The sequence below is a fragment of the Gouania willdenowi genome, chromosome 8 (genome assembly GCF_900634775.1).
Source record: "Gouania willdenowi chromosome 8, fGouWil2.1, whole genome shotgun sequence".
Lineage (NCBI taxonomy): Eukaryota > Metazoa > Chordata > Actinopteri > Blenniiformes > Gobiesocidae > Gouania > Gouania willdenowi.
In genome coordinates this window covers 22,472,939-22,496,817 of record NC_041051.1, presented here as the reverse complement: position 1 = coordinate 22,496,817, position 23,879 = coordinate 22,472,939, and the positions used below count along the sequence as shown (strand labels likewise).

The following is a 23,879-nucleotide window of genomic DNA, read 5'->3' as shown; positions in this document are numbered from 1 at the left end:
AGAAGCACACAGATGAAGACAAACCTGTTCAAGATGCCAGGTGGAGTCGATGTGTGGTTTGATCTTTCCCTGCTTATAGAGATCCAGGATGGTGTTCATGGTCTGGGTAATTAGCTCTGTTTCCTCATCCAGATATCCCAGATGAAATCCACACACAGACTTGTTTCCCTGAATCAGGCTGAGTGTGTGGATAGAGAACTGATGGTACCAGTTCTTAGCCACAGCGAGCAGATTCTTCTTCTGACCTGCTAGCATGTTGGCTGCACCTAAGAAAAATATATTACAAGTAAAGACAGATGGATATATAGATAGATAAAACCCCACTTATTGACATTTCTAACTTCTGTGTTGGCTTAATGCTTTAGGAGAGGTTATAACAGCAGATAACTTAATAGCTGCCAATAATGTAATACATTTTCAGTAAAAAAAACATTTTTTGCCAATAACTTAAGCTATTGCATTATTAGCTTTGTTTTCACGTTACTGGCCTGATGATAAAATAATAATCCTCTGATAATGTAATGCAATAATCTGCTAATATCAATACATTAACAATACAGTACAACACAAGTAAAGAATATTTTTACTTAAAACTTTAACTATGTTTAGTTTCACTAGCTTTGAGCCTTGATTATGGGCGGGGCTCCTGGAGCAATAAAGACACACCTACTTTAAAATATCCAAAGAACAATCTATGCTATGCTAACGACATACTCATTATACCTCTATTCACAATTCCTTTAGTCCACAGGTGTCACTCATACATTTTTACAACAATTCGCCAAATTGAAAAGTTTTGACTAAAATGTCAGACTTGGATGAGGATCAATCAACAGCACTACGTAAAACCTAAATACATTTGTTTTCAGCAGAACACAAGTGGTCTTGGGATTTAGTTAGTTTACACAACAGCTTCTTCCCACAAACTGTTATCAGGCTGAATAAAGCTCTTTGAAGGCTGTTCTTGCACTTTTATTGTTGTATTGCTTTATTATTGTATTGTTTTAAGTAGGCTTTATGTGTGTTTTTATTACCTCGCTTCATAGTGTCAAATGTTTCCCTTTGAACTTTCACTGTGTTCATTTATTTTGTCTGTTTTGTGTATTTTTGCACAAATATTCCAATGTGGTTTCTTTTCACCGCAAATGGCAAATAAATTGAACTTGAACTAGTTACTCTGTAATGTAAAATCTATAAAGAAAGGTTTTATATTCTTTATTGCATCATTTTGTAATCAGAGATACGTGCTTCCAAAAAGTAAATAAAAAAAAGTGAATCACCCACAGCAAGTAAAGAAAAGGCGCAACAAAAATTTTAAACCACGCAAACTATTTTGCGCTCTTTATTTGATATATATTAGTGTTGTTCCAATGCCCTTTGTTTAGGTCCTGATGCCGATAGCCAGTTGCGTCGTATCGGTCGATGCCAACACATGTCGATAAGGCTGTGGGTGAGGGGAGAGGGTGAGACCCTCGGTGAAGAGAGGGGCGACTGCCGAGTTACGCGGGAACGCAAAGACTTTCGGTGGTTTCTTCTTCGTTGGCGTTCGGCGGCTTATTGTTCCGTTTGGCTGACTATCGATAGTAGTTTTAGGAAGAGTTTGATGCTGTAAATTGTATCGAAGTGTTAACAGTTAGTATATGCTCATACCAATGCCAGCCTTTTAGCGCCGTATCGGGACTCCTACCGACACTAGTATCATTATCGGCACAACATTAATATATGTATATATATATATATATATACAGAATATAAAGTCAAGCCTTGTGCGTAAAAATGTCATTCTTGTATGCGCCTATGGTGTGTATGTATGAATAACAATAAAGCTATCTATCTATATTGATATATATAGATTAAACACAGTCAATTCACTCATGATAATGCATTTTAACCATTTTTTTTACATTTAATTTTGGATACTACATAAGGCCAAATTATGTTTAATGAAGACTTCATTAATGTGACGTGGCAATGAAGCAACCAGCCTGTGGCACTGCTGAAGTATTATTGAAACCCAGGTTGCTTTAATATGGGACCTCAAATCATCATTCATTTTACTGGGTTTAGGGTCAGATGAGTTTGTAGGCCAATCAAGCACAGTGATACCATTGCCATAAATCAGGTAATTGTGCTTTTACCAGTGTGGACAGGTGCCAAGTCCCATTAGAAAATGAAACCAGTATCTCCATAAAGCTTATCAGCAGAGGGAAGGATAAACAGCTCTAAAATGTCCTTGTAGAGAAAGCATTGATGTTAGACCTCATAAAACAAAGTGAACCAACACCAGCAGATGACTTGACTCCCCAAACCATCACTGACGATGGTAACTTCCCTCTGTACTTTAGGCAGCTTAGAACATGTGATTCTGAACTCTTCCTCAACACTCTGGGACCATAATTCCATATATCCATATGGCATCATATTATACTAATTATTCCAGAAGCACCTGTATATATAAGATTTGGTTGACATTAAAAAGTGACAAGTTAATTATAATTTCATCTCTCTGTATATTCATACCCTAGCCCAGAGGTGGGCAACTTCTATCACAGCGGGGGCCACAAATATGTCAGCGTTTTTCTGTCATTCTGTGTATGTTTGTTGTTGTTCTGCTTGTTATGATTGCATTTTGTGCATTTCTGTTCTCCTTTTGTGTATTTTTCCTGTAAACTGTATGTTTTCTGGAATCATATTGTGCATTGATGTCATTTTGCATTTTTTTGGAGTAATTTTTGTGTATTTCTGTTGTCCATTTGCTTGTTTGTTAGTACTGTGAGTCATTTTTTGTGTCTTTTTGCGTCAATTTGTGTGTTTTTCTGTCATTCTATATATTGCATTTTGTGCATTTCTGTTGTCCTTTTGTGTATTTTTCCTAAATTAGATATTTTTTGAGTCATTTTGTGTATTTTTGTTGTTTTGTGTTATTTGGAATACTTTTGTGTATTACTGTTGTCAGTTTGTCAATTTTTGTAGTAGTGTGTGTTTTTAGAGTATTTTCTGTTTTTCTTGTCTTTTACTGTATTTTTTCATGTATTCTTGTTTTTGTATTTATATTTTTCTGTCATTTTGTACGTTTACTTTGGGTGCTGCATAAAATTAGACCGAGGGCCACATGTGGCTCCAGGGCTGCCAGTTGCGACTTCTTAACCACATAGTTGCATGTGCTTTCCCGGACTGTGTCACTCTCTGGGGAAACAGGGAGACAAAGCTGCCTCTGAGAGTGGATAGGGATCGAGCTAACTGCATTAACATACATTCCAAGTTTTTGTGCAGATAGAACTCACATTGTTTCAAAATGCATACTTCTATTAAGTCGGAAGAGAAACAGCCAGCACACAAAGAAAGGGAGGGTGGTGTTGTGCTAGAGTGTGAGTTGGAGAGAGGATGAATGTCGTGGGTACCATGCCGGATAGAAAGATTCTGGGCTATATGAAGGGCCCTTTTGTCCTCAGATGCCAACCCCTTGCTGCATGTACGTTTGGTTGAGATTGGCACTGGAACAGAGCGACTGTAAAAAGTCTTCCCACGGGAAGCACACTGAGGACACATCCATAAAGCAGCTTGACACTACGAATAGTAAAACTAACAACTAACTGATAGGGCTGCACGATTATGGCCAAAAGTGATAATCATGATTATTTGATCAACATTGTAATCACGATTATTAGTCATGATTATTCATTCTGTTAGGGTAAACGTCTGTATTTTTATTCAACTACTTATTAACAAACAATATGTGAACAGTTTAGAGCGCAAAAGAAAAGCTTTCAGCAAGAATAATAATACATTTACCCCAAAATTGTAAATGTACTATGGGATAAATATATAAATACACTGTTAAAGACTCATAGTGGAACTCTATGAAAACAATTACAGCATATAAAGAAAAGTTAAGAACATCGGGCTTAAACCTACAGAAACAGCAGCCTGTCAACATTTACTGACTTCAGTGTTCTGATTAATTAATTAATACTAACTAATTAGATATGTTTTTCTTAATAAAAACCATAAAAAAAGCAGCGCTGCAGGTTGGTCGCTCCACATGACTCGCTCTCAGTCTAGTTTAGAGAATTTAATCATGTGTTTGCCCCCTGGTGGTTGGCTGACTCCTAGGGCTGAGAAAGTTCCTGATTAGATATGCAGCAGAGCCCGCATTTTAAATGCAAAAATCACAGACAATCACATAAATGTAATAGTGGAGGCCCAATTCATAATCACGTTTAAAATTGGATTACATGCGCAGCCTTACTACCTGAATCCGGCTGCTGACTTATAGCTGAACCATCTTTATTGCTAACTGATACTATACTGGTTGATAGCTAGAATCGAAGAGGAATCTATGATTTATTTATTCATTTATCTGTGACAGCAGCAATTTGTTTTCTGCCTTTTGTTTAACTAGTACAGTGCCCTGTGGAAGTATGTATCCATGTGGGAGCTTCAGTAGAGTTGTCAGTTGTGGCCAAATGAGTATATGTTAGAAGGTTGGACGTACAAAGAGAAGTAAAATAACGTGTGCGATTTCCCTGGTTTAACGCTATGAAACATGTGCATGATAAATGTGTTATTTTGTTTTTTGTACTCATTTTAATATTTTTTTCGTTTGGTGTATTTTTCTGTAATGTATGTTTTTTGAAATAATTTGGTGTATTTTTGTATTTTTTGTGGTGTAGTTTTGTGCATTTCTGTTGTCATTTTGTCACCGTTCGATTTCAGAACAGCCGCGGCCATTGCCCGTCAATAATTTCCGGGTCCCGTCCGTCCAGTCTAAACAGCGAACGGTCAAACAAACATAGAAATAAATGTTTTGAAATGACCAAATAAGTCCAAAATGACGCATGCACACACTCGGGCTGTGTGCAAGCTGTTCGTAAAGTTTAAGGTCAAACAAACACCGCGTCGGGGGAGGAATTCGCTCTGGAAACACACACACACACACACACATGCAGACCTTTCTTGCATTATGGATAGATTACTTGAACTGGGAAAAATTGTATCAAATGCTGAGAAAGAAAAGAGGCAAATTGTGAGAATGGGAAAAAAAAGACATACAGTATCTGAACTTGTTAGAATGATGATTTTCAACCGCTGTGCTGTGGTAAATTAGAATGCCATGAGAGATCATCAGGAGTAAAAATTCAGCCAATCCCCTCAAATCCCCACAATTATGTCCAATCACCGCAACATTTCAACTGTTGCTACAATTCTACAGACAGGTGTCGTGTCAAATTCAGTGACAACAAAATCGATCTGGTGGGATAATGTAGCTGAAGTCCATGAGTAAACACAGACTCCAGCCACCTTGTGTAAACCATCGTCAGCTACCGTAGCCAGTTGCTAACGGTGACTCCACCAGAACCACCATTTAGTCTGGTCGCAGACTGTGTCAGAACAGTTAATGCGAATCTTCCTCGTACGAGCTGCTATTTTTAAATTTTGTTGTGCTTCTGAAAGAGCAACAATAACAATAAAAGGAGTCTGATTCTAAAATAGCGGCAAATGTGCCTCACAAATGGCTGTGTTTATTTATGTCCTGGCTGCTCTATAAGGACTTAGAAAATCATATACAATACCAGAGGTTATTTGTTCTCTAATAGAGCTTTCAATACCAAATCACTACAGGTATCCTTTAACACAGCAGCAGTAGCCAATGTCATTGGTGCTTAGTTGGTATCTTCATGCACAAAAGCTACAAAATACTGCAACATTTGCCGCAATATTTTGAAAAAAGCTTTTGAGCGTTTGAGGCCGCAACAATCACACAAATTACTGGAGAGACTGAAATATGTGTAATTGCAATTAAATAAATCGATCAATTGATCTAGTAGATTAATCATTACACGCTTATTCATTTCAGATGGATTTTGTTGGGTAAAAGCTAAACAAAGCTAACTATATAAATCTTAACCTATTGTCACTATCAACTCAAACAAATCCACTGCCATGACAAAGTCATACGTACCATAGGTGATGAGTTTGCCCATTGGCTTCAGCAGGTTGTAGGCTTTGTGGGTGTCTGACCCTCCAAGAGGGTCCAGTATTATATCTAATCCTGGAGCAGAGAAAAAGAACAGTGGATAGTTATTATCGCTGGTGTTTCACAGATCCAACTCCCTCTGCATGCCAGAGTTCAGTAGAAGTACAGAGTAGAGCCAAGTATGGGAGTGTTTATACAAAAAATAAATAAAAATACAATGGTATTTAAATAAGAGGGTGATATGAGATTCTACTTGTTTTGAGTTTTTTTTTTTTAACTTTAGTTCTTGAAAAGAATAGGAAGATAAAATGTCTCGCCATTCTAGTTGATTTCATTCTGAAGTATATAATGAAGGAAACCACACAGACAAGGTCAAAATGCGAGAGCTGATGTAAAAGCTTGTTGTGTTTATTAGGTAATGCCTGAGCTTTAACTGTGTTCCTTGATGTCAGTGAGGACTGGACTCCGTTAAACCCTTGTTCCACTGATTGTAGGAGGCTCACAGCATGACTTCACTTTGACCACAGCACAAATGATTGGATAGAAAAGGATAGAGTGAGCTTTAAACTACATTGACTCAGGTTTCTAATTAGATACATGCTGTATAAAGTGTCAGTGCTTCATTTCTTATGGGACTTCTCCGATTCACTCGATTCCAGCTAAAAATTAAGACGAGTTGAAGAGGAGAGGATGAAATGATTCTCCAGAGAACTGACACAATAACATTTCTCCCTAGCAACACAGGACAAGGGGGGAAAGCCCATAAATAACAGTAAAACTAATATACTACAACTATACTAATGTTTGCCCTCCTGAACACTAAAGGGTTCAAATAATCTGACTTTTTTTTCACCACTTATCTGGAGCTAAAAAAAAAAAAAAACTTTACTTATTTGTATTCATTCTTCTTCTTTTTATTTGTATTATTTTTAAATAATATTTTTGCACGTTATCTTTCATTTGCACATTTTCTTTCTGTAGTCTTGCTACTTTTTTCTGCGTGTGTGTATAATAATTATTATTATGTGTTGCTTTTTAATATGCCGCTCTCTGCCGATCTAATTACCCCTCGGGGATTAAAACTTTGGATGACGGTTGAAATAAATATCGGCCGATACCGATATTAATCCGATATCAACATGAATCATACATTTTATTTATTTTTTTTAAATTTAATAAAAAAAATAATAATTAATACTATTTTTATAGTGTGGAATGTTAGAAAAGGCTTGATCAAGTGATGTGATGTGAAGAGAACAATAGTCAGCAACAGTAGGTATGAGAAAAAGTGACCCATTTATTATTAACCAATTGGTTACATAAATGTTAACCTTCAACATAATATCTACAGTATTCTACAATTGAATAAAATAAATAAAAAAGAAATAAAATGACTGCCGATCGCAGTAAATGTTAACATGAGCATATACATGGGTTTTCCCATAGACGTTAGCATGAAGCTAGCAGACTTTTTGATTTGTGGTGTTTTCTATTTATAAGAACACTAATATATACTGTATTTGTAACATATGCTTGTGATTATGTTTAAGTGTACTGTTTGATAACACTCCTAAGACCGTGTTTGTGAAAGCTAGGCATAAACGGTGTGTTATATAAATCAATGCCGATCGCAGTAAATGTTAGCATGAACATATACATGTGTTATCCCATAGACGTTAGCATGAAGCTAGAAAACTTTTAGTATCGTGGTATTTTTATCTCCCGTCACAAACGTCCGTCCGTCCGCGTTAAAGGGGACAGCTTTTCTCAGTGTGGCTTCAGGGTATCAATACCTTGATGGAGTTCAAAAATGGTTATGTTTTTTTTTTGGCGAGGGATGTTGATGACTTCTCGTTGCATTCAGTTAGATTTGTAAAATAATATGTACATTTAGTCTATTCTCTTATCACCATCAGTCACAGTGTGATACAGCAGATCTGTGTTAGTCTATCACAAATGCTACTTCAATGCAATCTGTGAACTGTGCAGCTCAAAGTAAGCCTGAATAAATCTACTACTATTAGCAATAATAGCTTCAAATAACCTCTAATAAATCTCCTCACCAAGATCCTCTGTACCCAGCCATGTGCCATATGCCATTGTCTTTATCTTAACCTGGGTGTGGTGGGCAGGGTTTGTAAGGGGTGGGGGTGGGGGGGTTAACCCTGTAAAAGCACTTTGAGCTGCATGTTATGTATTAAAAGCACTTTTTTAAATAGAAATAAAGATTGATTGATTGATTTATATAGTGCCTCTGAAGTGCAGATGTATAGTTTTCTCACCTTTCGGACTAATTTTGCGAACTTCCTCTACGTAGTCCTTGGTGCGATAGTCGATGGTGTGTGTGACTCCACCCTGACTGATGGCCTCATGCTTGCTGGCCGATGCGGTGCCGAAAACAGTCACATCCTTCACTGTCTTGCACAGTTGAGTGGCTGCGATGCCCACCCCACCTGAAGGAGGATGAAAGAGGTTAAATACTGCCAGAGTGTGGAGAAATACAACATAGATATATTACTTTCAATATACTGCTTTTTTCCCTAATGGGTTGTTGGGATGTGTTGGTTAATGGGCAATTATGTTCAATCTATGTGTAAGCCATCATACTGGTTGACAAGCACAAAATCTGCAATAGATAAAAGTTACCTTATTAAAACCAGTACAGCATGTTAATATGAGGAGTGGATGATGCTCGCTACCATCTAATAGATTGATCATATAGATGTGTTACTTCCTGCACTTGGAGTTCTTCATATTGAGCTGGATTAGCATCAGATCACACGTTCTCACTAACTAGCCACTATATGTTAAAATTAGACACTGATGGGAAAAATATTTCTGGCTTAATAAGTCATTAGTAGTATTATGTAGTTTTGATTCAATGAAAACAGTATTCATTTACTCAGTTGAATTTTTCAGGATTTTACATTTGATGGATTAGGTCTAGTTTTCCTCCTTTAAAAAAAGACTTTAACCAGTGTCATTTAACAAATTTAACTCAGACCTTGTAACCTTTAAGTGACCTTGTACCATAGTAGGAGCTCTCCCTGTGAGTCTCACAAACCTAAAAAAGTCCTGACCAACAAACATTATTGAATTCCTAAAATTATCATATGTATACACAAATCTCACCAGTTTTACTGTCAAAGTGAGGTGCGATAAGCAGACATTAACACTAAGAGTCTATGCAGAATACTGGTTGGGTTAAAACAAGTACTTTATTGTTCCTTAAAAGACACAAAAATAATAAAAGCAATTTAATAAATACACAATTTACCTTCGTGCAGATTAAACTCAGTATATGGGAAATGAAACATGAATAATCAAAGATGGTTTTAGTTTTAAAGGTGCAATATGTGGAATTTTCAACTTCTAAATATGTCTTAAATACATAATATAAAAATTTTGTGTTAAGAAACATGTCCTTAGCTGTCATGCCATATGTAATTTTTTTTTTTCATCACACATGTAAAGCTGACGATATACATCGGCCTGCATGGGCACGCCGAAAACAATTGCGAGGTGTAGCACAGAATATTGTCACCTGTACATTCAGTGGTCAGAACCGGATATGGTGGAAGTGATGGTTTTACTCAGTAATATCCCACCTGGTGGTGGCAGAAATTGCTTGCAAATCTGACTTATTGCACCTTTAAGAACAGCACGGCCCCATAGTCATTTATTGTGGTTCTCCCTCACAACAAGCCTTCCTGGAAGCTTTCTGTGTGGAGTTTAGATGTATACCACACACTCGCATGAGTTCTTTTCAGGTACTCCGTCTTCTTTCAACGATCCAAAAAGTTGTCCAAAAAAAGTTCTGTTTGATTGGAGACTCTAAATAGGAGTGGATAAGTGTATAAATGGTTTGTGTCTTTTTGGCTCTGTGACAGACAAGCACCTTGTAAAGTATAAACCCACCTTATGCCTGCAACCCTTAGTGCAGCAAGAAGTGGGTATACAAAATATTAATGGATGGATTTGGCTTTAAAACTATAAGTTAGGGCACGAGTCAAACTGAAGGCCCGGGGGCCAAATCTGGCCCTTCAGACAATCCAATTTGGCTCGCAGGAAAAAGTAAAAAAAAGATGGAAAATACATGAATTATAGTGAATGACCAAATAATTCAGTAGTAGATATCTCAGCCCTTCTAAATGCACAAATTCAATGAAATGCCACAATATTTGGAAGATGGCAATTTTCCCATGCATAACCGCAGTCATTTCAAATCTCAATTTGTTCAAAGAACTACATTTTCCTCAAATTATTTCACATATTTACCCCCAAATTAAATAAAAAAACTGGTAACAAAATCCCTAAAATTTAAAAGAGAAAATCCTGCTGGGACTAATGTTTGTCACTTATTGCCTAGATATTGTGGGTGGCTTACATACTTTATGTATCTTAAGTTCAAACTATTTCGTGTTTGGCCCCCGAACTAAAATGAGTTTGACGCCCCAGGGTTAGGGATATTGGGGAGATTTGATAAAGAATGGGTGCTTTGATTGATTCTAAAGCAAACCTCAGACTGGCGGGCAGATAAATGAAATAACAGATTAGATATTTAGTTTATGTTCATTGTGAATCAATCAGCCCATCTCAGACTTTATTTGTTGTCTTAACTGACTTTGGTAGGTGAAGAATCTGCTAACAAAAATACAATAAAAAAAGACGTCTTAGCAGCAAATCAACAGCCATCTCCTTCCCACACTGCTGAGAAGGCATAAATGAGGTTGTTTAATAATCAACAGCAAAATAACAAGCACCCTTAAAATCAACATGTCACATGCTTTTCTGAAGATAAATGTGATTTGCATTATTTATTGTCCAAACCAAGCACGTCAATACCAGGGCAGATGTGATTAGCTCAGGGGTAGGTAAACAGCGCATTAAACACAATCAGATTACTCACATTTGCCTTGGAAAATGGACACCCACACATACACACACACACACACATTCACATACAGATGTGGAAACAGGAGTCAATGTAGCTCTTTCAGTGCTTCCTAAAACTGAGATTACCTGCATTAAATGCCACAGAGCTGCCCAGTCTGTTGGTTTGGCACACACAGCTATTCATACAAAACCAGCTAAAGACAAAATATGCTTCATTCTCCATGACTTGAATTTTGTATGTCTGCGTTTTTTCCTTCCCCATTTTTAAAAGTGTGTACACAGCCGTGGCAAATGACTCAGTCAGTGTTTGCAGAGGTGGTATGAAGGTAATAGGTTACTGATAAGCAGCGGCTTGCTTGTAACAGAGGCCTGTCTAAAGATTTCTAAAAACTAAAATGCTTCTATAAACACATGCCTGACCGAGGAAATACAAAAATGTATCAGATTACAATATTATTTATGACATCGTTTGGTGAACAGACTGATAGATGGTTTCGCTAGCTAACATACCAGTTAAAGTCAAATATTTACATTTGATAAAGGAAGATAAAACACAATTTTTTTCAATATCAGGAATACCACATTCATTTTGCATTCCTATAGCCTTCATCATCATTGTTGGTCTGTTCAATCATAGAGTATAAGGTGCACAACTTGTCAGGAAAGGTTAGAGGGTTAGGCTATAGACCCCCTAATGGTGGCCAAAACAAGAAACGGCGCAGGCTAAAGCATAAATATAGAATCATAACATAATCTAATCGCTAGAGCGGACATGAACCCGTCTGTGAACGGTCACGTTTACAGACCTTGGAGTCGATGTTAGCTTACCAATAAAGGAGAAGAGATTTGTTCCTTTTACATTAAGTGCTGACTAGGCCACTGGGAGTGAGGCCCAAAGCCAAGGCAGGCTGACTTGATAATACTGTATCGTGTTTTTCTGCAGTCAGTGCCTTCTCCTCGCCCTTCTCTCTCTGCTCTGTTTCAGGTGTCGTGAAGCTGATGATGGCAGTTCCTGATCTGTGGTTCACGGCTCAACTAGTCTGGGACACTCTGATGGTCTATCTCTCTATCCTGTTCTGTTGGTCCTTCTGTCCACTAACCCCAACCAGTCAACGCAGATGGCTGCCACCTCCGAACCTGGTAACTCGATGAAATATTGACGGATTTACAAACGGTTTGCCTTATTACAAACCTTATTATATGTAGGTTTGACAAAGGATGCTTGTACATGTTGAAATTGCCGCTTGCCGTTTGAAAATTGAGCAAGTTAGGGTTATTTAATTAGTACATGCACCACTGACATCGATGTAATGAGCGGGGCCAGCTGTCTGAGGTAAGATGCTCGCCACGGTGCTACGTAGCTCCCTATTGTCTAACAGCACAGGTAGGTCATCTAGTGTTTATATATATCTTTGGTGGTTTGCCTCCAGGGTAAGCCCCGCCCAACAAAATTCGTCACAATGTTTACAAACAATCAAAGGGTCTATTGAACATTTTAGTAGAATATACTGTACATCATATTTGTGACAAATGAGCAAATGTTGCACAAAACGTGGCTCCCAAATGTTTTTTATCAATTTATGCATGCACGATATGTTTCGACCCAGTGAAATACAGGAAATGGAGGCAAATGACTTTTTTCAAAGCTATCCTCATTGTTGCTATGTGAAGAAAAGCTACCACAGAACAACTCTGACACCTCACAGAAAAAGCAGAAATGAGTCACTGATAAGATTAGGGATGATGGTTTGCTTCTAAGAAAAATAAGACATTTTAAACATCCCAACACGTTGGAGAGTATGACTTCTTTTAAATAAAACCAGTAGTTTTTTGTGATCCATGGTTGTTCATTGAAAAGCTTTGGAACCATTTGTGATGAATGAGCCGCTCTGTATTACAATTATCTCGCCTGCTGAGACTGAACACACAAGTGATGGCAAAACAGTATTGGGGCTTGTTGCTGTTGGATGCAAGTGCTGTTGTAACTGTTCAATCCTCTGTGAGAAACCAAGTTTGTGTTTCCAAGGAAACCTCGACCAAATTGATGAAAATGACTGAGCAAAGTGAGCCATTTTGTGTGAATGACTGCTCTTCTTTGAGGCTTAAAAGACACATTTGGTTGCATCATGATGGTCCTCATTTAATATTTAGCTGTAAAAAGCAGAATTTGAACCAAAAAAGGGACCTTAAGCATGTAAAACTGAACCTTTAAAAATGGGTTAAAATTCAGATTATTAATTTTTTTACTTTTAAAAGAATACAAATCTATTTGAAAAAGTGATTTTTATTTTTTTTTTTCCCTTTATCTTAAATTAACAGAAAAACAACGGCTGAATCAAAACACAGTCAATTGGTAACATCAAGAAAACAAACGGAAAATAATTTAAAAAAACTAAAACCAATGTGTACAGTAGGTTTAGATCAGACACATTTTGCATTGTTTTGAAATATTTTCAACTCATTTAGTAAATGTGAAAAACATGACTTTATATATCAACACTTTTTTTTAAATTAAGTTATACACATAATCTTTACTTTACTTCAACTCTATGAACCAAAATCCTTACCCAAAACCCAATCTTGTGATTAATTCTAACATTTTTTTGCAATTACATGAAAAAAAAAATAAAATAAATAAATGGTTCAATTGTCTCACAATTAAATAACAAAAGGAAATTATTTTCTTTAGCCTTTGGAGCAATTAGCAAACACAAATATCTTGTTTGAATATTTTTTTAACAGAAAATAGGCAAAATATCTTTAAAATATAAATTATTTTAAAAACATTAGTGCTTGTTTAATAAACGTCTTTTTTTTTACATTATTAATCTAAAGTCTTAACAAACAAATGACCAACGTAAATGTAAAAAAACAGTTTTTATTAGGTCTGCATTTGGGAACATGGTTTGTGGTCAAATATGACAATAGATAAATTTTTTACACTTTGCAATAATCAATTTTATTGATTTTTCTTATTATACAAACAAACCATTCCAAGGGAAAAAAGAGAAACTTTAAAAATAAATGTTTGGAACTTAAATTAAACAGATTAGTTTGAAATAAAACATGTTTTAATATTTTCTTAGTAACAAGTATGAATACTATTTTTCATGTTCACACAAAGCTGAAAAATATGTCTTAATCCTGTGCCTTAAACATTGCACAAATACATACATTTCAAAATGTAATTTTTCAGCTTTTAAGGAAAACAGAATGTTTTCAGTCAAAGATACTACAAGCAACACAAGAAAATGTAACGTTGTAATGTTTCAAAATCTCAGCAGAAAAACCTCCTGATTTTGTATCAGAAGATGCAAAAAAACATGCCAAAAAAACCACTCTGTACCTCACTCCGCCATAAAAATACATAGACAATCAGACACACATATTCCTGGATACAAAGAAGACAAAGGCTAGAGGGGCGGAGCCTTGAACCACTGTGAACGGCTGCTGGTATCGGGTAAATGTCAAAAATGTGCAAAGAATAAAAATACTGCATTTGTCTCTTTTCTGAAATTCTGTTTCTTTCCCACATTTCTGTCGGTGATGATTTGTTTCAGACAGACAAACACTTGCTGAGGACAGAGAAACCCTCTTTAGTAAATACTTCCATATGATTGCTTTTGTCTTCAGCTACATCCATCTAAATTGTTTTCTGGTGATTGTGTATTTCTTCCTCTGCAAAGAAAACGTCTTTTTCTTCATCTCAACACATTTTCACATTTTTGGCACAAGCTGCACTTTGTAACATGACTATTCAGAGTGAAAAGGAACTTCCCTGAAAACCCATAGGAAATCCAAGACGAAAAATGCTAAAAAAAAAAAAAATGCCAAAAAAATGTTCCGCAACCAAAATCCAACAGCTGGGATAGGTGGAGAAACCGAGAATGATCACAATGGCAGGATAAACACTCTGTCTCACTCATTTTGTATCTGCTAGCCCACCATCAAGTCACATCTTCAACAGCATATTTTCTTTGATCAAATGAACAAGAGACACATTGATCTCAGGTGTTTACTGAGGAATGGATTGTGGCCATGGTTGTTGTTTGCCCCCTCACTTCTAAACTCCATCTTGGTACTATTTTTTCACTGATTTCTCCTGCACTGATTTCCTCGAGGACTCCCGTCCTGTCAAACCTATCATAGCGTGTAGTGCTCATGGCTGACAAACAATGCCACACAGATATGGACGAGAGCGGTGTTTCCCAAACTTTTCACAGTTCTGTACCCCTTCAGACATTTAACCTGAAACCATGTACCCCCTTCTCCTGCACACTTAAAAAACATAATGTAATGCAGTGTTTTTCAACCTTGGGGTCATGACCCCATTTGCGGTCGTCTGGATTTCAAATGGGGTCCGCTGAAAAGTGTAATTTTTAACAATAAAAGAAATACTGATTAAATATGTATTTTTTAAAAATGTTTTAATTATTATTGTTGTTTAAATTACAACACCGCACGCACATACGCACACAACAATCTTTAACAACTGCATTCTTTCACTCTCTGAAATATAAATCTAGTTGAAATAAAATGGCGTATAAAAATGTCTGAGCTGGCGCATCACTTTGTGCACTAATCCTGGCAACAACAAACATTATCAAAAGCTAATTCTAGAAAGAAACAAAAAATGCCAAAAAATTGTGATATTAAAATGGGGTCACGCCCCAAAAAAGTTGGGAACACATACAATGTAACCCTACAGTGACATTTGTCTCTGACATTTACCTCTCCTGTTTAGGAATAATATACAGTATAATCATTTAAAAAAAGAATAATGATCTGTAACCACAAGTAGTTGGCTAATGTGTAATTTGTGGTAATGCATCTAGGCTCCCGACAGTAGGTCGATTTATATTCCAATATCCAATTTGTATTTTCTATTCATGTACCACCTATAAAAATGTGCGTACCACTGGGGGTAAAGTATCATGTACCAAGTCATGTTTGTTGTGTAATAGTTTCAGTTGGTTTCCCAAGTATTGTTGTAGTTTGTATAGGTTTTTGTTCAGTCTATGGTATTGCTTCTGGTCTGTCATGGCTTCCTGTGTATGATTTTGTGTGTGATGGAATAATCTGATCAACCTGCTCTCTTCACACAAGGGGTCTTTTTACCTGCTTCTTTTCTATGGTTTAAACAATATTTTGCAGCAACTATAATTGGCCTTCAAGTCTGGCTGACAATGAACTGGGTCCTAAACTTGTCCATCCATTTACTCACCTTCAACATTAACCAATCTGATGGTATTTGTTTACATTGAATAAAAGGCTTTTGTGGGGTGTTTGTTAGCGGATGTAGAGAAACAGGAAGGAGGGTTAAACAAGGCACTTTAATTTTGTATGGACTTTTTATTGTACAGAATTGACCCTATAGTATTTTTATGTGGTTTTATATGACTCTTTATTGTACAGTAGTTTAAATTATAGTATTTGTAATGGCATTGATTGATTGTTGGTTGTTTGTTTTTTACTGTGAAATGTCTTTTTAAATGTTGACTGCACTTTGAGCTCCTTGCACATTTATTCCCAATGTGGTTTTCATACTGCAAATGCAAATTATTCTACCTTTGTATTTATTTACAGTGAGTCGCTTGGTTTGACAGTTGGGGTTAACACGCCAACAGAAATGTTTGTATGGCCGGGAAACCACAGTGAGGGAAACATTCGCTCGAGCCAGCGGAGAGGCGGAATTAAAACCCTGAACATATTCTCTGAACTATTTATGAGTGCAGGGAATAAAATAAACCCCAACTGCAGCTAATGTCTTTGTATCTGTACCAACTGAACTCTTACCTGACCACCAGGCTTGCTACAGCTATCCTTCTGTTTTCATTGAATAATTATAGCATAATTTAATTCTGTGTGTACTCTTGACTCTTATGTGTTTTTTTTTTAAAAGGGGACATATCATGCTAAATCCACTTTTTTAGCCCTGAAATGCATTTTGTTGTTTAGAAGTACAGAAAAGTTCAAATTAGTCTCTTCAGGTGCTCCGTTGATATCTTTATATTCTGTTTTTGTCATATTTTTCTATCTGTTTTGATTTTTCGATTCTTGTTTTTTGAGCAATAACGTCACAGTATTTGCAGCGGAACTGCCAAATTAGTACATCGACTCCAGGCCCAACACTTCGAGCAATCCGCCATTTTTATTTCTCGCTTTTATTTTGTAGTCCAAAGGCCGAAGTTACGAGAGGATAAATCAAAATGTTCAGTTGTTGGATGTAGTAACCCACACGCTTCATTACACCATTTCCCAGCATCAGAACCTTTTCGAAGTGCCTGGTTGAGTTTTATTTTTCACGGAAATGTACCCACATCTGTGGGTAAGGTCATTTTTGTGTGCGCGAAGCACTTCAAGGATGACTGCTTCAGCAACCTCCGCCAGTATAAAGAAGGATTTGCCGAAAGACTTTGTCTGATTGAGGGTTCAATTCCTTCTATCTTTGGAGACGACGAACAGAGCACTTCAGTAAGCTGTAAATAACACTAAAAAGTGTGATGATATGGCCTACGTGATTTAATTTAAGTCTAAAGTTTTCATTAGTCATTTCATTTTGCCGTTTTTGTCTCCGAAAAGACTGTATTAAAATGCATTTTGTGACGTTAGCTTGGCGCTAGCGTTAGCTCGGTGCTTGTGTTAGCTCACTTGTTAGGGTTCTGCAGGTTCATCATCATTTTCATCTCGCTCCGCCGGTTGACATTTGTAAATAACGTGTGAATAAACATTTTCTGCACCGCTAAATAATCGTATCTCTTGTATCAAACTACAAAAATGGCCGAACTGGGTGGAGTTGAACCGAGTGTCACCTCTGCAACCTGGAGAGGGGGCGGGGTATGAAGTGTCTCATTTGCATTTAAAGAGACCGCACCCAAACGAGTTGCTCTCAGAAGCACATCAGAAAAGGGGTAGAAAAGGGGTCTGTGGAGCTATAATAATGAGGAATTCAGACCCAAGCATTGCAGTTCCGCTTTATATAGACCACAACTGTATGATTTATATGTAAAAAGGAAGGATTTAAAACCATTATATGTCTCCTTTAACAGGAATTGTTAAGACATTTTATCTGGTTTATTTAATTTTTGTTATGCACAGTGTTCTTGCCAGCCTTGGGTTTTGTGGTTATTAAGTTGGAGTATTCATTCATGTATCAATGCATGTATTATTTTCAACACACATTACTAAACTGTCAGCTACAGACTCCTTTTACGTAACACATTTTTTTATACAGTTATACAACTACAGCTTTTCTGCTTCAATTTCTGTTATTCATTGTTTGTATTGTACTTCCCCCACATGCAGCAGCTGGGGCCGTCTCACATAAAACTGATCATCAAACTGACATTCCAACATATTCCTATGGAGACCCTCCAGATGGAATCACTGTAAAAGTATGGTGGTAAAAATGTGCAGAACATTTCCACCTTCCAGTGCTTTAAGAGGGGATTGGTTTTTACAACAACAAAAAAGTCTTACCACCATCTTCACATTTATGAATTATATCTTCATAAGCTCTGAAGCAAAACATTTGGAGAAAAATCCAATAGCACTCCTGTAACACCTTAAAATTCACATAAGGAATTTATCATATGTGTTACACTGTGAAATGTATCTGTATCTGCTGTTATTTGAGAGCTCATAAATAAAAGAAATGTAAACGTCATTGCTGGAAGCAATGCATAAAATGTGTAGTGTGGGTGTGGTGGCAAGTCGCTGGCCAAGTTTCGAAACATCAGGGCCAGTTCAGAAAGAGGTCAGGGGAAAAGTACTTGGCCGGAAAGCCACAAGATATGAATCCAAATGTCTCTGAACTTCCACCTCCTTCCAAGGCCTCTAGGGAAAAACAAAAGAGAAAATGTGCACATATCCCCGATGACGAGGACTCAAGTGCAAATAATTTGGGGTCATGCACAGGGTGAGGAGGTTAAAGAGGGCCGGAGGGGTAGGACGACAACAGAGGATGCAGATGTGAGGTGTGTTGGAGATGGCAGGAAATACAATAGGCTATTGTTTTTGGAAAAACCAGAAAAAAAGCCAGGAGAGAGGCAGCTGAGGACTCGTCCCAATTTATTGTTTATTTGGAATCTTGCATAAAGGAATGATGGACAAATTGGAGTCAGGCATTCTGAACTAATCCTGGTTGAAAACAACGGGTGCATTCACACCGATGGATCCTTAAGCGGTTAAAACGCTCTAGGATTCGTTTGCTCAAATAGTCTGTCTCGTTTAGTCGGTGAACACGCAAACTAACTCTAGAGCAAATCAAACAGGCAAATACTAGAGTGATTGTTTCTACCAGTCTCGGAGCATTTCCAATTGAAGCCTAGAGCAATTAGGAGTGCTGTGAACATCAAACATAGGAAGTATCGGCCATGACGTAGAGCGCATGGTATTGTTGAGTCACCAGACGTCTCTTAAAAGTGAAAAAGGCCTCTACCAATCTTAACGTAGTTGGATAATTCATTCCACCATTTGGGAACAACAGAGTAGAAGAGTCTCGCTAGAGATTTAAAGCCATGCTGGACTGGGAGTACCGGGTGTCTTTCAGAGTGTAGCGGGCGAGAGGAAATGTAGATTTGGAGAGATTCCAGGGAGGCAGGAGCCACTCTTATCACTTTTATAAGCCAGAAGAAGAGTTTTTAACTTGATTCAAGCAGGCAATGGAAATCATCTGCAGAAGTTTGAATGTGCAAGTAGGGAGGTCTGCCACAGTTGCAGTAGTCAATGCATGAAATTACAAGGGCCCGTACCAGACCCTGTGTGGCCTGTTGTGTCAGGTAGGGTCTGATCCTTCTGATCTTATAAAGGGCGTATTGACAAGATGGAGAACCTTAAAGATCAGCTGGTCATCAATCATAACACCCAGATTTCTGGTAGAGTTTGTGGGCACAAGTAGATTGAATTCAAGCTGGTGTGGCGTACTGGGATTGCATTGTACTGAGATGGTATATGCACATGCGCACTACTGGAAAAGGACAAGCTATAAAGACAATGAGCCTAGATGGATTTAGTTGAAAGTGGAGTTCCTTTATCCATGTGGATATATCAGCCAGACACACTGATATTCGAGCTGAGACTGTAGTGTCATCAGGTGAAAAAGACTGGAAAAGCTGAGTGTCACCAGCATACCAGTGGCAGGAGAAGCCATGGGGGGTGGATCACTACATGAAGTGAGGTGGTGTACAGGTACTGGTCATATAATTAGAATATCATGAAAAAGTGCATTTATTTCAGTAATTCCATTCAAAAAGTGAAACTTGTATATTGTATTCATTCATTACACACAGACTGACATATTTCAAATGTTTATTTCTTTTAATCTTGATGGTTATAACTGACAACTAATGAAAATCCCAAATTCAGTATCTCAGAAAATTAGAATATTACTTAAGACCGATACAAAAAAAAAGATTTCTAGAAATATTGGCCAACTGAAAAGTATAAACATGAAAAGTTTGAGCATGCACAGCACTCAATACATAGTTGGGGCTTCTTTTGCCTGATTTACTGCAGCAATGCAGCGTGGCATGAAGTCGATCACTCTGTGGCACTGCTCAGGCGTTATGAGAGCCCAGCTTGCTCTGATAGTGGCCTTCAGCTCTTCTGCATTGTTGGGTCTGTCATCTCGCATCGTCCTCTTCACAATACCCCATAGATTTTCTATGGGTTTAAGGTCAGATGAGTTTGCTGGCCAATCCAGAACAGGGATACCATGGTCCTTAAACCAGGTACTGGTAGCTTTGGCACTGTGTGCAGGTGCCAAGTACTGTTGGAAAATGAAATCTGCATCTCCATAAAGTTGGTCAACAGCAGGAAGCATGAAGTGCTCTAAAACTTCCTGGTAGATGGCTGAGTTGACCTTGGACCTAAGGAAACACAGTGAACCAACACCAGCACTTGACATGGCACCCCAAACCATCACTGACTGTGGAAACTTTACACTCCAAGCAACGTGGATTCTGTGCCCCTCCTCTCTTCCTCCAGACTCTGAGACCTTGATTTCCAAAGGACATGTAAAATGTACTTTCATCAGAGAACATAACTTTGGACCACTCAGCAGCAGTCCAGTCCTTTTTGTCTTTAGCCCAGGCGAGACGCTTCTGACGCTGTCTCTTGCTCAAGAGTGGCTTGACACAAGGAATGGGACAGCTGAAACCCATGTCTTGCATATGTCTGTGTGTGGTGGTTCTTGAAGCTCTGACTCCAGCTACAGTCCACTCTTTGTGAATCTCCCTCACATTTTTGAATGGGTTTTGTTTCAGAATCCTCTCCAGGGCGTGGTTATCCCTATTGCTTGTGCACTTTTTTCTACCACATCTTTTCCTTCCCTTCGCCTCTCTATTAATGTGCTTGGACACAGAGCTCTGTGAACAGCCAGCCTCTTTAGCGATGACCTTTTGTGTCTTGCCCTCCTTGTGCGAGGTGTCAATGGTCGTCTTTTGGACAACTGTCAGGTCAGCAGTCTTCCCCATGATTGTGTAGCCTACAGAACTAGACTGGAGACCATTTAAAGGCCTTTGCAGGTGTTTTGAGTTAATTACCTGTCTTCAATATTGAACCTCTCCACAATATTCTAATTTTCTGAGATACTCAATTTGGGGTTATCATTAGTTGTCAGTTATAATCATCAACATTAAAATGAATGTATACACTATACAAGTTTCACTTTTTGAATGGAATTACTGAAATAAATACAGTTTTTCATGATATTCTAATTATATGACCAGTACCTGTATAAGGCAAAGAGTAGGGGACCAAGCACTATTAAAGGTACCACAGGAAGATGTTGAAGTAATTGTTTTTACATTTAGAAAATAACAGATTGTTCCAAAAGTGTTTTTGCCGTAGCCTTGGTAATGTGTTTGAACAATCCTTATGTCTCGACAGCTGGTGAGATGCAATTGGCCGCCTGCCCTCAGAAACCAAACACACTGTTCGTACCAAATCAGCAGGGAAATGTGTCACATGAATAAATGACTCAGGAACTGGGTGATCCACTTGGGTAAATGTTAAAGCACATTAATTCTAATTATGAACCATCAAATATACATTATAAATACAGGTCAGAATGGTGATTCAAACTTATCATGTCTGGCCAGTCTTAACTACTGTGCAAATGCATTGTGGAATACACCAGGAGGATTCACTCAAATATCTTTATGTGTCACAATGACAATTATTCAGCTGTTGGTTAAAGTTAATGTTATAAACTCAATGAAGTTATTCTTCTGAGCCTATATTCCTTAAAGATCAGTCTGTGTTCCCATTGAGGATACTGGTGTTGGTGTGTAAACGTTTAACCCTGTGCAATTGAAAAGAATTCAAGTCAACTGCCAAAACACTAGCCCTTTTTCCATTAGTTTTGTTCGTGTTAGTAACTCACAGCAGCATGCCTATAATAAAGTTAATACTACATATATAATCTATATACATTAGATACATTATATAGCAGTAAATTAAAAACACAGCCACAACAGGAGCATTTTTAAAATGACCAATGTATATTCATATAAATATTATTATTAGAATTATACTGTTTGTTTTTTGCACCATCCACCAAGAAAAAAATCCTTGTAATGTATAAAAACTCCACTTGGCAATAAAACTAATTGTGATTCTAATGCACAATCTGTGGCTCATTTAAACACTACCTGTCCTGCCACAAGCTTTGAAGATGCACGCCCACACAAGCACGATGCTACATGCAGCTGCTGACAGTGAGTGAGACAGCTAAAAATGATAGTTTTATGGTTTATGCAAACTGCACAACACAACATTTCATACAATAACTCAATCAGGTCAAAGCAGAACCTCATCGAACAGCAACTGGACATTAGCCAGCATGACACGCCTGTTGTTACACAAAAGCAGCTCAGCAAGCTAGCATTAGCATGTCATCTTTGTTTGGAAAGTAATGATCTTAGAGCAGAGAAGATATATGGAAAAGATAACTAGCCTACTATATTTGAGGATATGAGCGTGGAGAGAGAACCAGTTGATAAATGTGGATGGTGCGGGTGCATTGTGAGTAATCACAGCTGTTATATCTCCTAGAGAGCGGCTGATTGCGGCATCTGTTTTTGCACGTACGTTTAGCACGTCACAAAGGCAGGCGGTATTTGTCACAGCTGTACACAGTGTGAAGTGGGCGCAGTAATGTTAAAGCAGAATAGACTGGGGAAAGGAAATGAAACAAAAAAAATTGAGGTTTAATGCTCCAGTAAACCTTATTGGTATCAAAAGGAATTTATTAAAATTATTTTAAATTAAATTATAGTCTTTATAGGTATACTTGTTGTGATCAATTAAGGGTTCAATGCTTAATCATCAAAATGAAAGATTATTGTGGTTTTTGTTTTAATATAATCACAGTTTTTTTTTAATCTTAAATATAATGTATTGAATTATTACATTTTCTAACTTTAGAAATTTCAAAATAAAGGTCTGTATTTTCTGTGTTGTTTTTTTTCCCTTGCATCCTACCTGCAGCAGCGTGGATGAGAACATTGTGGTTGGGTCGCAGGTTGCCAAAGTCAAACAGCATCATATATGCAGTGATGTAATTGACGGGGAGGGCTGCTGCCTCCTTGAAATCCATCCCCTCTGGCATGAGGAAGGTGTGGCTTGCCCGCACCACTGCCAGTTCCTGCCACAGCCCGAAGCGGTTTAGTACCATGACCTTATCACCGACCTGAAAGACAATGTAAAAAGAAGACATGGTTAAAGTGAAGAGCTTTTATGCGAAAACAACCACAATGTATGGTCAAAGAAAATGTACTGTATGCATTGTCAGAGTGACAGGGTTTCTTCTTGGTTTGTATCTTTTTGTGTGTATAGGTGTGTGTGTGCAACTGTGCATTCCTACTGTATTTTTGAACCTTTGTGTTTTTTACAACCGTGACTGCTACAATCTGGGGTCTGTGAGTGTGTTTCGTGTTTGATTTTCATATCTATATCTGGTTGGCTGTATCTAATTTTATGTAATAGATTTTTGTCTTGTGCT

The 23,879-nt window shown here is 37.6% G+C and overlaps 1 protein-coding gene across 1 annotated transcript in view; it reads right to left on the bottom strand.

Annotated features, from left to right (window-relative positions):
• Window positions 1-23,879, bottom strand: part of vat1 (vesicle amine transport 1) — a 40,890-nt gene that overhangs the window by 4,377 nt on the left and 12,634 nt on the right. Inside the window, exons 2-5 of the mRNA XM_028455692.1 lie at window positions 23,360-23,567; window positions 8,260-8,430; window positions 5,963-6,052; window positions 25-266 (exon numbers count right to left, since the gene is read on the bottom strand). Of these exons, the coding sequence (XP_028311493.1) occupies window positions 25-266; window positions 5,963-6,052; window positions 8,260-8,430; window positions 23,360-23,567 (711 nt within the window). The remainder of the gene's footprint in view (window positions 1-24; window positions 267-5,962; window positions 6,053-8,259; window positions 8,431-23,359; window positions 23,568-23,879) is intronic.